This window comes from Trematomus bernacchii, unplaced genomic scaffold (assembly GCF_902827165.1).
Source record: "Trematomus bernacchii unplaced genomic scaffold, fTreBer1.1, whole genome shotgun sequence".
NCBI lineage: Eukaryota > Metazoa > Chordata > Actinopteri > Perciformes > Nototheniidae > Trematomus > Trematomus bernacchii.
In genome coordinates this window covers 327,515-344,650 of record NW_022987769.1, presented here as the reverse complement: position 1 = coordinate 344,650, position 17,136 = coordinate 327,515, and the positions used below count along the sequence as shown (strand labels likewise).

Sequence of the window (17,136 nt, the reverse complement as noted above, 5' to 3'; positions counted from 1 at the left end):
ATAATAAATGATTTCCGGTACGTACGGATGGGGTCGGTGGCCTTGGTGGGCTGCTCGGTCTCAGCCAGGGGTCCGAAGCCGAAGCGGTTCTCTGCTCGGATCCTGAAGATGTACTCCTGTCCGTTGATGAGGTCTGGGATCACCAGAGACTGGGCCGCACAGGCCGGGTTCACCTGAGAGGAGCCAGAGCGGGTTAATAAACCTGGATCAAAAACTAGGGTTAGGGGTCAGGGTCAGTTTCAGGTTTCTCTGGTGGGTCAGAGTTAGTTTCCTGTGGATTAGGGGTCAGTTTCCTGTCTGTCTGGAGGGTCAGGGTCAGTTTCCTGTCTGTCTGGAGGGTCAGGGTCAGTTTCCTGTGGATTAGGGGTCAGTTTCCTGTGGATTAGGGGTCAGTTTCCTGTCTGTCTGGAGGGTCAGGGTCAGTTTCCTGTCTGTCTGGAGGGTCAGGGTCAGTTTCCTGTGGATTAGGGGTCAGTTTCCTGTCTGTCTGGAGGGTCAGGGTCAGTTTCCTGTCTGTCTGGAGGGTCAGGGTCAGTTTCCTGTCTGTCTGGAGGGTCAGGGTCAGTTTCCTGTGGATTAGGGGTCAGTTTCCTGTCTGTCTGGAGGGTCAGGGTCAGTTTCCTGTCTGTCTGGAGGGTCAGGGTCAGTTTCCTGTGGATTAGGGGTCAGTTTCCTGTCTGTCTGGAGGGTCAGGGTCAGTTTCCTGTCTGTCTGGTGGATCAGTTTCCTGTCTGTCTGGTGGATCAGTTTCCTGTTTGTCTGGAGGGTCAGGATCAGTTTCCTGTGGATTAGGGGTCAGTTTCCTGTGGATTAGGGGTCAGTTTCCTGTGGATTAGGGGTCAGTTTCCTGTTTGTCTGGAGGGTCAGGGTCAGCTTCCTGTCTGTCTGGAGGGTCAGGATCAGTTTCCTGTGGATTAGGGGTCAGTTTCCTGTGGATTAGGGGTCAGTTTCCTGTTTGTCTGGAGGGTCAGGGTCAGTTTCCTGTCTGTCTGGAGGGTCAGGGTCAGTTTCCTGTGGATTAGGGGTCAGTTTCCTGTCTGTCTGGTGGATCAGTTTCCTGTCTGTCTGGTGGATCAGTTTCCTGTTTGTCTGGAGGGTCAGGGTCAGCTTCCTGTCTGTCTGGAGGGTCAGGATCAGTTTCCTGTGGATTAGGGGTCAGTTTCCTGTGGATTAGGGGTCAGTTTCCTGTTTGTCTGGAGGGTCAGGGTCAGTTTCCTGTGGATTAGGGGTCAGTTTCCTGTGGATTAGGGGTCAGTTTCCTGTCTGTCTGGAGGGTCAGGGTCAGTTTCCTGTGGATTAGGGGTCAGTTTCCTGTCTGTCTGGAGGGTCAGGGTCAGCTTCCTGTCTGTCTGGAGGGTCAGGGTCAGTTTCCTGTGGATTAGGGGTCAGTTTCCTGTGGATTAGGGGTCAGTTTCCTGTCTGTCTGGAGGGTCAGGGTCAGTTTCCTGTCTGTCTGGTGGGTCAGTTTCCTGTCTGTCTGGAGGGTCAGGGTCAGTTTCCTTGGATTAGGGGTCAGCTTCCTGTCTGTCTGGTGGATCAGTTTCCTGTCTGTCTGGTGGATCAGTTTCCTGTTTGTCTGGAGGGTCAGGGTCAGCTTCCTGTCTGTCTGGAGGGTCAGGGTCAGTTTCCTTGGATTAGGGGTCAGTTTCCTGTCTGTCTGGAGGGTCAGGGTCAGTTTCCTTGGATTAGGGGTCAGTTTCCTGTCTGTCTGGAGGGTCAGGGTCAGTTTCCTGTCTGTCTGGTGGGTCAGTTTCCTGTCTGTCTGGAGGGTCAGGGTCAGTTTCCTTGGATTAGGGGTCAGCTTCCTGTCTGTCTGGTGGATCAGTTTCCTGTCTGTCTGGTGGATCAGTTTCCTGTTTGTCTGGAGGGTCAGGGTCAGCTTCCTGTCTGTCTGGAGGGTCAGGGTCAGTTTCCTTGGATTAGGGGTCAGCTTCCTGTCTGTCTGGAGGGTCAGGGTCAGCTTCCTGTCTGTCTGGAGGGTCAGGTGTCAGGTACCTTGGTCCAGGCCTTCCCGTTGACCGCCTTCTTCTCGATGAAGTAGCTCTTCACCCTCTCTCCTCCGTCGCTCTCTGGAGCTTTCCAGGTGAATCTGCAGGTGCCTCGAGTCACGTCGCTCACCTTCAGGTCTCTGGGAGCCCCGGGCAGGTCTGCAGGGACACCAGGGGTTCATTATTACACACAACATCACAACCTTATCATCCTCAACACATCACCGTCAGGTTATAGAGATGCTGTCCGGGTGTTCACGTACCGAGCACGGTGACGCGCACTTTGAGCAGCTTGTGTCCGGCGGCGTTCTCTGCGTTGATGATGAAGCGCCCGCTGTGGTTCAGCTTGCTCTCCGGGATCAGGACCACCGAGCTGGTGTCTGTCATTTGGATCTGACAGGAAGCACAGGCACGTTATTCATTAATGTTAGAAAACTCTCACTGGTCCCCGGCTTGAGCTTCAATCTCAGGATCCATGTATCTGTGATCCTCTCCAGAATGGAAGTAGTCATCACATACAGAGCATCAACTAGTTCCTGAACAGTGTCCTTCACATGCTGATATCCAAGAGAGGGAGTTACACAGTCACAAGATGGAGGAATAGAAAGCAGTATTCAATGTTTACTTCAGATTAGCTCCACGTCAGAAATGAGCATGCTTGTCATATGTCTATCTCCATAGAGGCTGAATCATCATGTTCATCACATAGCTATCATATGCCTCAAACAGTCCTGATGCTCTTCTAGGTAATCAGACATCCTGTCATGTTCACAGCTACAGTTGGGATACCTTTGTTAGCATGTTACTCTCATGTTGGAAGAGGACATTCAGGATTTTACCAACAATTAACATTCAAACAACATCTCAGTTCTGTTCTGTGTGTGCGCTCCTCACCTCGGAGTCGATGGGCAGCGTGTGCACGTCGTTCTTCTTCTCGCTCTCCGCGGGGCCGTCGAAGGTCCAGGTGAGTTTGGGGGTGGGGCGTCCGCTGAAGGAGACGGGGATCTGCAGGGGGGTTCCCGCTCTGCAGGTCAGCAGCTCGTGAGCATTCACATTCAGAGTCATCGCCGGCTCGACTGCAGGGACAAACAACGCGGTTTAGACCTGATCATCTTATTCAATATATATATATCAATACTTCTGTGTGAGAGCTGCTCCTGCTCAGCATTCTTAGATCTTTGATATTCTCTTCCAACTTATTTCATTATGTTGTGTTTAATATTTGCACGAGCAAAGCAAATTCCTTGTTTGTGTAAACGTACAATAAATACTATGTCTGTACTTGTTGTCCATCTGGATGGGTATTTTGTAAATTGTGTAATTAAAATGTGTATCTTTAATATTCCTTGTTTTATATTTTATGTCTGCTCCGCGACATCAAGTCAATTTCCTCGTATGTGTGAACCTACCTGGCAATAAACCCATTTCTGATTCTGATTCAATAATGTTTGCTATTTTTGGCTCTTCACTTTGCTGTAACAAGAGGCGCTTTCACACCAAGGACTTTTCCCAGGAAGAGTTCCCGGAACTTTTATTTCACGGACTTTCTAGTAAATCGCGTTCACACCGGAATAAGTCCCTGAGGGAGCCGCTGACGTCACTTCGTCTTCTTCTGCTTTGGGTTTACTGGCAGGCCGCAAACCACTTCACGGCGTATACTGCCACCCGGAGTCCCCGGCCGGAAGTCCCCGGAGTTGAGGAAGGCTTCAGTAGAAGCTGCTGGGACTCCCAGCAGCTTCTACTGAAGCCTTCAGAGGAAATCGCCAGAACGCCGACACCTCCTCATCTCCACCGCTCCCATGTTTTCTTTTGTGTTGCCATAAGTTAGTCTCTCTGCGTTTCTGCGCTGGGCTAATGCTAATAATGCTAATGCGAGCAAAGAAAATGGCGGCTTCACAAAAACCTTTCAGAGTTTTACGGGGCGTGGTTTGCATTCCGCCCAGCCAATCAGAAATTGGAACCTTTTTCTCCCCCTTTCGGGGGTGAATAGGTTAGCAAAAAAAAGTTCTACTTCCAGATCTTTTTGGTGTGAACGCAAAACCCGAGGAACTATCGGAACTATTCATGGGTACTCCGGTGTGAAAGCGCCTAATGTAAGTGTCCCCTCTGTGGGACCAATGAAGGTATTCTGACTCTGACCCGGCTCCAGACTTGAGTTCTGGTTCTGACCCAGCTATAGACTTGAGTTCTGGTTCTGACCCGGCTATAGTCTTGAGTTCTGACTCTGACCCGGCTCCAGAATTGAGTTCTGGTTCTGACCCAGCTATAGACTTGAGTTCTGGTTCTAACCCGGCTATAGACTTGAGTTCTGGTTCTGACCCGGCTATAAACTTGAGTTCTGGTTCTGACCCGGCTATAAACTTGAGTTCTGGTTCTGACCCGGCTATAGACTTGAGTTCTGGTTCTGACCCGGCTATAAACTTGAGTTCTGACTCTGACCCGGCTATAGACTTGAGTTCTGGTTCTAACCCAGCTATAAAGTTGAGTTCTGACTCTGACCCGGCTATAGACTTGAGTTCTGGTTCTGACCTGGCTATAGACTTGAGTTCTGGTTCTGACCCGGCTATAAACTTGAGTTCTGGTTCTGACCCGGCTATAGACTTGAGTTCTGGTTCTGACCCGGCTATAAACTTGAGTTCTGACTCTGACCCGGCTATAGACTTGAGTTCTGGTTTTGACCCAGCTATAAACTTGAGTTCTGACTCTGACCCGGCTATAGACTTGAGTTCTGGTTCTGACCTGGCTATAGACTTGAGTTCTGACTCTGACCCGGCTATAGACTTGAGTTCTGGTTCTGACCCAGCTATAGACTTGAGTTCTGACTCTGACCCGGCTATAGACTTGAGTTCTGGTTCTGACCTGGCTATAGACTTGAGTTCTGACTCTGACCCGGCTATAGACTTGATTTCTGGTTCTGACCCGGCTATAAACTTGAGTTTTGGTTCTGACCCGGCGATAGACTTGAGTTCTGACTCTGACCCGGCTCCAGACTTGAGTTCTGACTCTGACCCGGTTATAGACCAGAGTTCTGGTTCTGACCCGGCTATAGACCAGAGTTCTGACTCTGACCCGGCTCCAGACTTGAGTTCTGGTTCTGACCCAGCTATAGACTTGAGTTCTGACTCTGACCCGGCTATAGACTTGATTTCTGGTTCTGACCCTCTTCCAGACTATAGTTCTCGTTCTGACCCGGCTACAGACCAGAGTTTGGATTCTGACCCGGTTATAGACCAGAGTTCTGGTTCTGACCCGGCTATAGACCAGAGTTCTGGTTCTGACCCTCTTCCAGACTATAGTTCTCGTTCTGACCCGGCTACAGACCAGAGTTTGGATTCTGACCCGGTTACAGACCAGAGTTCTGGTTCTGACCCGGCTATAGACCAGAGTTCTGATCTGACCCGGTCCAGACTTACTCAGGATGTCCTGCACCAGCACGTCTCCGGTCTTGGCGGGATCAGAGTTGCCGGCGGCGTTGACGGCGTAGATCCTGAAGCGGCACTTCTTGCCCTCCTTCAGGTCGGGGACGGTGATCTCCGTCAGGGGGTGGAGCTTATCGGCGGGGTTGACCCTCCTCCAATCAGGAGAGCCCTCTTCGTGCACCTCGATGATGTAGCCCTTGATGGGGCTGCCTCCGTCTCTGTCGGGGGGGATCCAGCTCAGAGTCACGCTGCTCTTCGTCTTGTCTTTAACCTCTGGGGAGCCGGGGGGGCTGGGGGGGTCTGAGGGGGAAGCAGGGTTATCAATCAATCAATCAATGTTTATTTATACGAAACAATACGATAATACTTTAATGGTCAGATCAAGTCTGACATTTGAATGGGAGAAACCCCCCAGTTATAAACCTCGAGGAGAGCAACAGAGGACGGACTGCAATAGATGCCGTGTGTAAATAGAAAAGATGATACCTTTACAACATAGGTAGTCCACATGCTTGGAAATGAATGTGTCTATATGGTTGTTACGTGCTCCCCTCCTATGAGATCAAGAGGCTGCTTCATGAGGGTTGAGGTACTCACTGCAGGGTTCCATGGCCAGCTTGCACTCGGTGGGCTCGCAGTGGGGCCCGACCCCGGCAGCGTTGCAGGCTGCAATCCTGAACTGGTACACGGACCCCTCGATGAGCTTCAGCACAGTGTACTGCAGGCCCTTCACCGAGGGCTTGGTGACCGGCGCCCTGTTGACGCGGCCCCAGTACACGGCCCCGCGCTCCCTCTTCTCCAGCCAGTAGCCCTGGATGCTGGAGCCCCCGTTGTCCAGGGGGGGCTCCCAGGTCACAGTCATAGTGGTGGCCGTGGCCCGCAGGACCTTGGGGTTGCGCGGGGGTCCGGGCAGGCCGAAGGGTTCCTTCAGCTCAACCTTCTCCGAGTCGCAGCCGTCGCTCACGCCGTACTTGTTCTCGGCTTTGAGGCGGAACTGGTACTGCCCGTTCACGTTCAGCTTGTGCACCTGGGGGGGAAACACAGTCACAGGTTATACATTTAAACCTGTTAAACCCCACGGACCCGCCGAAGGGTCCGAAAATGCTACATCTGCTAACACCAGTGTGATCTCTGAAGTGTCATTTATGAAACTATTAATGTTCCACACCCAGCTGACGGGAAGAAACTCAGCTAACTGACGAGCCTTTCATTAGGCGCGTTCACACCAAGTACTTTGCCGTATTTAGTGCCGGCGCTCAGTGCCCCGGCACTTATGACCCCAGGGCATTTAGTACAGATCGCGTTCACACCGGAGTACTTTTCCCCGAGGGAAGATTACGCAAATGAGCCGCTGACGCCACTTCTTCTTCTTCTTCTTCTGCTTTGGGTTTACTGGCAGGCCGCAAACCACTTCACGGCGTATACTGCCACCCGGAGTCCCCGGCCGGAAGTCCCCGGAGTTGGGGAAGGCTTCAGTAGAAGCTGCTGGGACTCCCAGCAGCTTCTACTGAAGCCTTCAGAGGAAATCGCCAGAACGCCGACACCTCCTCATCTCCACCGCTCCCATGTTTTCTTTTGTGTTGCCATAAGTTAGTCTCTCTGCGTTTCTGCGCTGGGCGAATGCTAATGCTAATAATGCTGATGCGAGCAAAGAAAATGGCGGCTCTTTCAAATCCATGACAATAATTAGCAGGTTAAATATTTTGATTTATTTTTTAAATTTTACAATAATCTTTTTTTTTTTGATGGAATGAATAACCATAGTGATGATTCAATGTTATAAAAATGATTTTTACAGTCTAGTACCCGAAAAAGGTCAAATGGCACTGATGGAACTAGATGTGCCCAAATGTGCCCAAAGCTTAGTCCGCCTGGACTTTTTTCCCCGCCTGGACTTTTTTTTCCAGCTCCTACCTTCTGGTAGAAGATTCAGGGTTCCTAATTAAGCTTCTCGACACTCACATGTAATGTTATACACTTTTAAATGTTGGCCATGAGGGTTGGGCAATAGGTCGCCATTGTCGGTAAAACAGTCCTGACGCTCTTCTAGGTAATCATACATCCTGTCATGTACACAGCTACAGTTGGGATACCTTTGTTAGCATGTTACTCTGAGATTGGAAGAGGACACTCAGAATTTTACCAACAATTAACATTCAAACAACATCTCAGTTCTGTTCTGTGTGCAGCTTGCACTCGGTGGGCTCGCAGTGGGGCCCGACCCCGGCAGCGTTGAAGGCTGCGATCCTGAACTGGTACTCGTCAGGGCTACTGTCAGTATGTGCATCTATGTTTGTGCAAACGGTGCATGAGTGAGGATATGTGCATGTATTTGAATGTTTATTATGTTTGTATATGTACATGTATGCGAACTGCAGGACGGAGTCCAGAACAAATGTCCTTACCGGGACAATAAAGTATATCGTATCGTATATAACCACAGCCTTCAGGATGAAATATTCCACATCCTGGATACGGGAAGGAACCCTGAGGGACCAGTCGACCTGCTCCATGGTGTTTCCAGCACTACGGTTTACTTCCATATATACTGTATATACTTTACATATATCTGTACTATGTATATTCTTGTATTATATATGATTCTTCTTCACTGCTGGTTGGATGCTCACTGCATTACGTTGTGTTAAATCTAACCTATACCTGTATTTAAAATATCTCATATCCCTCTCGTGAAGTCTCACCCCGTATCTGCGGTCGATCAGGTGCACGGTGACCAGCTCGAAGTCGGACTTCTTCTTGCTGGCGTCTCTTCTCTCCAGGATGTAGTTGGTGATCTCGCTGCCTCCGTTATCCTCGGGCGCGTCCCAGGTCAGGTAGCAGGACTCCGCCTTGATGTCCGACACCACGATGTTCCTGGGAGGAAGAGGCCGGTCTGAGGGCACAGAGACACGTTTAATAAAACATCCGGACGGAAAGGAGGTAAGAGGTTTGAGGAGGTCTGGTTCCTCACCCAGTATCTCCACCCGGACGGTGTGCTCCGCGCTGCCCCAGCAGTTCTCCGCCTGCAGCTTGTAGCTGCCCGTGTCCTTCCTGATGGTTCCTGGGAGGGAGATCTTCGTCCGGAGGGTGGTCCGGGTCACCTGGAGACCAGAGAACATGGGGTGAGTTATCTTTTATTTGCCATTCATTTTTGTATTTAATTGTATTTATGTATGAATTTATTTTCCATATTCATTGTTTAATGTATTTATTTATATATTAATAAAAATAGCACTACTTCTATTCTATTTGATTGTATTTACACTATTTTATCAGTTGTATTGTGTTGCTCTGTTGGAGGAGCCTGTGACCTCAGATTGTCTTTCACATAACTCCACTGTAGGTACGTACACATGACAATAAACGCCTTGAATCTTGAATTAGATAAATAATGAGCAAAATGCAGCCAGAGATCAGGTCTCGTACCTCCTCGGTCTCCAGGCTCAGCTTGTTCTCCAGCGGCAGCAGCTCCTCTCCGTCCTTGGTCCAGCGCAGTGTGGGCAGGGGCAGCCCCAGCACCTCCGCCGGCACATCGATGGAAGAGCCCTTCTTCACGCTGATGCAGTTATTCTTGAAGAACTTCAGGATGGTGATCGCCGGAGCAACTGAACACACAGAGAGAAGAACGGTCAAACGTCTCCTCTCACTGGAACAAGGTCCTCTGAGGAGAGCTGCACCCTGAGGACCTCATGGTTATTACACTGACGTTTTAATGCTCCGTAGGTCAGAATCTCAGAATCAGTCTTCGGTTACTGATCGTGTTTTCATGTACTTTAAATAAAACCTCCTCAAAGAACTTTCTTGAATGTTGAAGCTGCACAAGATTTGTATACATCCTATCTTTATATTCACTTAAATATACAATAATAACATTGATTATAAAAATGGTGCTCGTCATTTTGTCCAAAATCCTGGTGCTGTCATTCAGTACAAATATTACTGATAATTATAAATAATACAACGTGTTTACTCTCGTCGTCCTGGATCATGTGATTCAGTCATAATATGAATAATAATTATGAATAATATAACTAATATTCCTAATAACTATAAATAATAAAAGTTGTGTTTACTCTCATTGTCCGGGATGTTTTTCTGTGATTCAGTAATAATATTAATATCACTGATATTTATAAATAATATTCCTAATAATTATAATAAAAGGTGTTTACTCTCGTCGTCCTGGATGCAGACGCTGATTGGCTTGCAGTTGTCTCCGTCTCCCACCTCGGTGACGGCATGGACCCTGAACTCGTACTCCATGTTCTCCGTGAGGTTCTCCAGCGTGCCGCAGCACTCGGGGAACATCTTCCTGCTGGCCGGCTCGAACTCTGAGGCGTCAGAGCGCATCTTCTCCAGAACGTAGCCCAGGATGGGGCTGCCTCCGTCAGAGCGGGGCACCTCCCAGGCCAGAGAGATGGAGCTCTTCCCACGGTCCGTGTAGTGGAGCTTCTCCGGGGCCGTGGGCAAGCCTAATGATACACATCATCACACCATTAGCATCACAACAACAACAACAACAACATTTAATAATCTCTTATCATAGTGCAGCTGCTCCGGGCCGAGGCCCCCGCAGCATATTATCATCATATCAAAATCATTGCTGTACATTATGTTCAGGCCCTTAAGGCTATTTAGCATGTTAGCAGTGGGCGTCTAACTTAAAGGTGGGGTAGGTAAGAATGGAGAAACCAGAGGCCTGTACTACGAAGCCGGATGTTCTCTTAGCTAACTTCAGGGACAACTCGGGCTTTCGGGTCCTACGACGCTGGTTCTCTTTTTAGCGGGCTAGATCTCCATGGTACCTGATGCTGAGCGGCTGAAGTGAATTACCTAACCCACCTTTAAGGCTAGTTAGCATGTTAGCCATTAGCTCACAACTTAATGCTGATGATTTTATTGACCAGAAGAAGAATATTTTTTCTGGATATAAAACTTAACTGCCCCACATCAGAGAAACAACGGTTTATAAGAGAAGATTATTATATATATATATATGTATACATACAAACTAGTAGTATATAAAGTAGATGGATGTAGATTAAATTGTCTTATTAAGTTTATTATTCTAATATGTCATAAATACAGAAAACACCCATCGTTTCCTTCTTATTTAACTCTAAAGTTTAGACGTTACCTTTGGGGTCTACAGCGAGGATGGGCTCCAGGTCTAATTTAACTCTAAAGTTTAGACGTTACCTTTGGGGTCTACAGCGAGGATGGGCTCCAGGTCTAATTTAACTCTAAAGTTTAGACGTTACCTTTGGGGTCTACAGCGAGGATGGGCTCCAGGTCTTATTTAACTCTAAAGTTTAGACATTACCTTTGGGGTCTACAGCGAGGATGGGCTCCAGGTCTAATTTAACTCTGAAGTTTAGACATTACCTTTGGGGTCTGCAGCGAGGATGGGCCCCAGGTCTAATTTAACTCTAAAGTTTAGACGTTACCTTTGGGGTCTGCAGCGAGGATGGGCTCCAGGTCTAATTTAACTCTAAAGTTTAGACGTTACCTTTGGGGTCTGCAGCGAGGATGGGCTCCAGGTCTAATTTAACTCTAAAGTTTAGACGTTACCTTTGGGGTCTACAGCGAGGATGGGCTCCAGGTCTAATTTAACTCTAAAGTTTAGACGTTACCTTTGGGGTCTGCAGCGAGGATGGGCTCCAGGTCTAATTTAACTCTAAAGTTTAGACGTTACCTTTGGGGTCTACAGCGAGGATGGGCTCCAGGTCTAATTTAACTCTAAAGTTTAGACGTTACCTTTGGGGTCTACAGCGAGGATGGGCTCCAGGTCTAATTTAACTCTAAAGTTTAGACGTTACCTTTGGGGTCTGCAGCGAGGATGGGCCCCAGGTCTAATTTAACTCTAAAGTTTAGACGTTACCTTTGGGGTCTGCAGCGAGGATGGGCTCCAGGTCTAATTTAACTCTAAAGTTTAGACGTTACCTTTGGGGTCTGCAGCGAGGATGGGCTCCAGGTCTAATTTAACTCTAAAGTTTAGACGTTACCTTTGGGGTCTGCAGCGAGGATGGGCTCCAGGTCTAATTTAACTCTAAAGTTTAGACGTTACCTTTGGGGTCTACAGCGAGGATGGGCTCCAGGTCTAATTTAACTCTAAAGTTTAGACGTTACCTTTGGGGTCTACAGCGAGGATGGGCTCCAGGTCTTATTTAACTCTAAAGTTTAGACGTTACCTTTGGGGTCTGCAGCGAGGATGGGCTCCAGGTCTAATTTAACTCTAAAGTTTAGACGTTACCTTTGGGGTGTACAGCGAGGATGGGCTCCAGGTCTAATTTAACTCTAAAGTTTAGACGTTACCTTTGGGGTCTACAGCGAGGATGGGCTCCAGGTCTAATTTAACTCTAAAGTTTAGACGTTACCTTTGGGGTCTACAGCGAGGATGGGCCCCAGGTCTTATTTAACTCTAAAGTTTAGACGTTACCTTTGGGGTCTACAGCGAGGATGGGCTCCAGGTCTAATTTAACTAAAGTTTAGACGTTACCTTTGGGGTCTACAGCGAGGATGGGCTCCAGGTCTAATTTAACTAAAGTTTAGACGTTACCTTTGGGGTCTGCAGCGAGGATGGGCCCCAGGTCTAATTTAACTAAAGTTTAGACGTTACCTTTGGGGTCTACAGCGAGGATGGGCCCCAGGTCTTATTTAACTCTAAAGTTTAGACGTTACCTTTGGGGTCTGCAGCGAGGATGGGCTCCAGGTCTAATTTAACTAAAGTTTAGACGTTACCTTTGGGGTCTACAGCGAGGATGGGCTCCAGGTCTAATTTAACTAAAGTTTAGACGTTACCTTTGGGGTCTACAGCGAGGATGGGCCCCAGGTCTAATTTAACTCTGAAGTTTAGACGTTACCTTTGGGGTCTACAGCGAGGATGGGCCCCAGGTCTAATTTAACTCTAAAGTTTAGACGTTACCTTTGGGGTCTACAGCGAGGATGGGCTCCAGGTCTAATTTAACTCTAAAGTTTAGACGTTACCTTTGGGGTCTACAGCGAGGATGGGCCCCAGGTCTAATTTAACTCTAAAGTTTAGACGTTACCTTTGGGGTCTACAGCGAGGATGGGCCCCAGGTCTAATTTAACTCTAAAGTTTAGACGTTACCTTTGGGGTCTACAGCGAGGATGGGCTCCAGGTCTAATTTAACTCTAAAGTTTAGACGTTACCTTTGGGGTCTACAGCGAGGATGGGCCCCAGGTCTAATTTAACTAAAGTTTAGACGTTACCTTTGGGGTCTACAGCGAGGATGGGCCCCAGGTCTAATTTAACTCTGAAGTTTAGACGTTACCTTTGGGGTCTACAGCGAGGATGGGCCCCAGGTCTAATTTAACTCTAAAGTTTAGACGTTACCTTTGGGGTCTACAGCGAGGATGGGCCCCAGGTCTAATTTAACTCTAAAGTTTAGACGTTACCTTTGGGGTCTACAGCGAGGATGGGCCCCAGGTCTAATTTAACTCTAAAGTTTAGACGTTACCTTTGGGGTCTACAGCGAGGATGGGCCCCAGGTCTAATTTAACTCTAAAGTTTAGACGTTACCTTTGGGGTCTACAGCGAGGATGGGCTCCAGGTCTAATTTAACTCTAAAGTTTAGACGTTACCTTTGGGGTCTGCAGCGAGGATGGGCCCCAGGTCTAATTTAACTCTAAAGTTTAGACATTACCTTTGGGGTCTACAGCGAGGATGGGCTCCAGGTCTAATTTAACTCTAAAGTTTAGACGTTACCTTTGGGGTCTACAGCGAGGATGGGCCCCAGGTCTAATTTAACTAAAGTTTAGACGTTACCTTTGGGGTCTACAGCGAGGATGGGCCCCAGGTCTTATTTAACTCTAAAGTTTAGACGTTACCTTTGGGGTCTGCAGCGAGGATGGGCCCCAGGTCTAATTTAACTCTAAAGTTTAGACATTACCTTTGGGGTCTACAGCGAGGATGGGCCCCAGGTCTAATTTAACTAAAGTTTAGACGTTACCTTTGGGGTCTACAGCGAGGATGGGCCCCAGGTCTAATTTAACTCTAAAGTTTAGACGTTACCTTTGGAGTCTGCAGCGAGGATGGGCCCCAGGTCTAATTTAACTCTAAAGTTTAGACGTTACCTTTGGGGTCTACAGCGAGGATGGGCCCCAGGTCTAATTTAACTCTAAAGTTTAGACATTACCTTTGGGGTCTGCAGCGAGGATGGGCCCCAGGTCTAATTTAACTAAAGTTTAGACGTTACCTTTGGGGTCTGCAGCGAGGATGGGCTCCAGGTCTAATTTAACTGAAGTTTAGACGTTACCTTTGGGGTCTACAGCGAGGATGGGCCCCAGGTCTAATTTAACTCTAAAGTTTAGACGTTACCTTTGGGGTCTACAGCGAGGATGGGCTCCAGGTCTAATTTAACTGAAGTTTAGACGTTACCTTTGGGGTCTGCAGCGAGGATGGGCTCCAGGTCTAATTTAACTCTAAAGTTTAGACGTTACCTTTGGGGTCTACAGCGAGGATGGGCCCCAGGTCTAATTTAACTCTAAAGTTTAGACGTTACCTTTGGGGTCTGCAGCGAGGATGGGCTCCAGGTCTAATTTAACTCTAAAGTTTAGACGTTACCTTTGGGGTCTACAGCGAGGATGGGCTCCAGGTCTAATTTAACTCTAAAGTTTAGACGTTACCTTTGGGGTCTACAGCGAGGATGGGCTCCAGGTCTAATTTAACTCTAAAGTTTAGACGTTACCTTTGGGGTCTGCAGCGAGGATGGGCCCCAGGTCTAATTTAACTCTAAAGTTTAGACGTTACCTTTGGGGTCTGCAGCGAGGATGGGCTCCAGGTCTAATTTAACTCTAAAGTTTAGACGTTACCTTTGGGGTCTGCAGCGAGGATGGGCTCCAGGTCTAATTTAACTCTAAAGTTTAGACGTTACCTTTGGGGTCTGCAGCGAGGATGGGCTCCAGGTCTAATTTAACTCTAAAGTTTAGACGTTACCTTTGGGGTCTACAGCGAGGATGGGCTCCAGGTCTAATTTAACTCTAAAGTTTAGACGTTACCTTTGGGGTCTACAGCGAGGATGGGCTCCAGGTCTTATTTAACTCTAAAGTTTAGACGTTACCTTTGGGGTCTGCAGCGAGGATGGGCTCCAGGTCTAATTTAACTCTAAAGTTTAGACGTTACCTTTGGGGTGTACAGCGAGGATGGGCTCCAGGTCTAATTTAACTCTAAAGTTTAGACGTTACCTTTGGGGTCTACAGCGAGGATGGGCTCCAGGTCTAATTTAACTCTAAAGTTTAGACGTTACCTTTGGGGTCTACAGCGAGGATGGGCTCCAGGTCTTATTTAACTCTAAAGTTTAGACGTTACCTTTGGGGTCTGCAGCGAGGATGGGCTCCAGGTCTAATTTAACTCTAAAGTTTAGACGTTACCTTTGGGGTGTACAGCGAGGATGGGCTCCAGGTCTAATTTAACTCTAAAGTTTAGACGTTACTTTTGGGGTCTGCAGCGAGGATGGGCCCCAGGTCTTATTTAACTCTAAAGTTTAGACGTTACCTTTGGGGTCTACAGCGAGGATGGGCTCCAGGTCTAATTTAACTAAAGTTTAGACGTTACCTTTGGGGTCTACAGCGAGGATGGGCTCCAGGTCTAATTTAACTAAAGTTTAGACGTTACCTTTGGGGTCTGCAGCGAGGATGGGCCCCAGGTCTAATTTAACTAAAGTTTAGACGTTACCTTTGGGGTCTACAGCGAGGATGGGCCCCAGGTCTTATTTAACTCTAAAGTTTAGACGTTACCTTTGGGGTCTGCAGCGAGGATGGGCTCCAGGTCTAATTTAACTAAAGTTTAGACGTTACCTTTGGGGTCTACAGCGAGGATGGGCTCCAGGTCTAATTTAACTAAAGTTTAGACGTTACCTTTGGGGTCTACAGCGAGGATGGGCCCCAGGTCTAATTTAACTCTGAAGTTTAGACGTTACCTTTGGGGTCTACAGCGAGGATGGGCCCCAGGTCTAATTTAACTCTAAAGTTTAGACGTTACCTTTGGGGTCTACAGCGAGGATGGGCTCCAGGTCTAATTTAACTCTAAAGTTTAGACGTTACCTTTGGGGTCTACAGCGAGGATGGGCCCCAGGTCTAATTTAACTCTAAAGTTTAGACGTTACCTTTGGGGTCTACAGCGAGGATGGGCCCCAGGTCTAATTTAACTCTAAAGTTTAGACGTTACCTTTGGGGTCTACAGCGAGGATGGGCTCCAGGTCTAATTTAACTCTAAAGTTTAGACGTTACCTTTGGGGTCTACAGCGAGGATGGGCCCCAGGTCTAATTTAACTAAAGTTTAGACGTTACCTTTGGGGTCTACAGCGAGGATGGGCCCCAGGTCTAATTTAACTCTGAAGTTTAGACGTTACCTTTGGGGTCTACAGCGAGGATGGGCCCCAGGTCTAATTTAACTCTAAAGTTTAGACGTTACCTTTGGGGTCTACAGCGAGGATGGGCCCCAGGTCTAATTTAACTCTAAAGTTTAGACGTTACCTTTGGGGTCTACAGCGAGGATGGGCCCCAGGTCTAATTTAACTCTAAAGTTTAGACGTTACCTTTGGGGTCTACAGCGAGGATGGGCCCCAGGTCTAATTTAACTCTAAAGTTTAGACGTTACCTTTGGGGTCTACAGCGAGGATGGGCTCCAGGTCTAATTTAACTCTAAAGTTTAGACGTTACCTTTGGGGTCTGCAGCGAGGATGGGCCCCAGGTCTAATTTAACTCTAAAGTTTAGACATTACCTTTGGGGTCTACAGCGAGGATGGGCTCCAGGTCTAATTTAACTCTAAAGTTTAGACGTTACCTTTGGGGTCTACAGCGAGGATGGGCCCCAGGTCTAATTTAACTAAAGTTTAGACGTTACCTTTGGGGTCTACAGCGAGGATGGGCCCCAGGTCTTATTTAACTCTAAAGTTTAGACGTTACCTTTGGGGTCTGCAGCGAGGATGGGCCCCAGGTCTAATTTAACTCTAAAGTTTAGACATTACCTTTGGGGTCTACAGCGAGGATGGGCCCCAGGTCTAATTTAACTAAAGTTTAGACGTTACCTTTGGGGTCTACAGCGAGGATGGGCCCCAGGTCTAATTTAACTCTAAAGTTTAGACGTTACCTTTGGAGTCTGCAGCGAGGATGGGCCCCAGGTCTAATTTAACTCTAAAGTTTAGACGTTACCTTTGGGGTCTACAGCGAGGATGGGCCCCAGGTCTAATTTAACTCTAAAGTTTAGACATTACCTTTGGGGTCTGCAGCGAGGATGGGCCCCAGGTCTAATTTAACTAAAGTTTAGACGTTACCTTTGGGGTCTGCAGCGAGGATGGGCTCCAGGTCTAATTTAACTGAAGTTTAGACGTTACCTTTGGGGTCTACAGCGAGGATGGGCCCCAGGTCTAATTTAACTCTAAAGTTTAGACGTTACCTTTGGGGTCTACAGCGAGGATGGGCTCCAGGTCTAATTTAACTGAAGTTTAGACGTTACCTTTGGGGTCTGCAGCGAGGATGGGCTCCAGGTCTAATTTAACTCTAAAGTTTAGACGTTACCTTTGGGGTCTACAGCGAGGATGGGCCCCAGGTCTAATTTAACTCTAAAGTTTAGACGTTACCTTTGGGGTCTACAGCGAGGATGGGCTCCAGGTCTAATTTAACTCTAAAGTTTAGACGTTACCTTTGGGGTCTACAGCGAGGATGGGCTCCAGGTCTAATTTAACTCTAAAGTTTAGACGTTACCT

General features: G+C 47.9%; 1 protein-coding gene across 1 annotated transcript in view; it reads right to left on the bottom strand.

Moving 5' to 3' along the window:
- LOC117496739 (titin-like) overlaps positions 1 to 17,136 on the bottom strand; it is a gene marked incomplete at its 3' end in the record, with an annotated part of 221,578 nt that overhangs the window by 67,053 nt on the left and 137,389 nt on the right. The window contains 10 exon segments of the mRNA XM_034148477.1: positions 26 to 173; positions 1,996 to 2,147; positions 2,252 to 2,381; positions 2,883 to 3,064; positions 5,402 to 5,707; positions 6,005 to 6,434; positions 8,110 to 8,300; positions 8,379 to 8,508; positions 8,834 to 9,012; positions 9,580 to 9,879. Of these exon segments, the coding sequence (XP_034004368.1) occupies positions 26 to 173; positions 1,996 to 2,147; positions 2,252 to 2,381; positions 2,883 to 3,064; positions 5,402 to 5,707; positions 6,005 to 6,434; positions 8,110 to 8,300; positions 8,379 to 8,508; positions 8,834 to 9,012; positions 9,580 to 9,879 (2,148 nt within the window).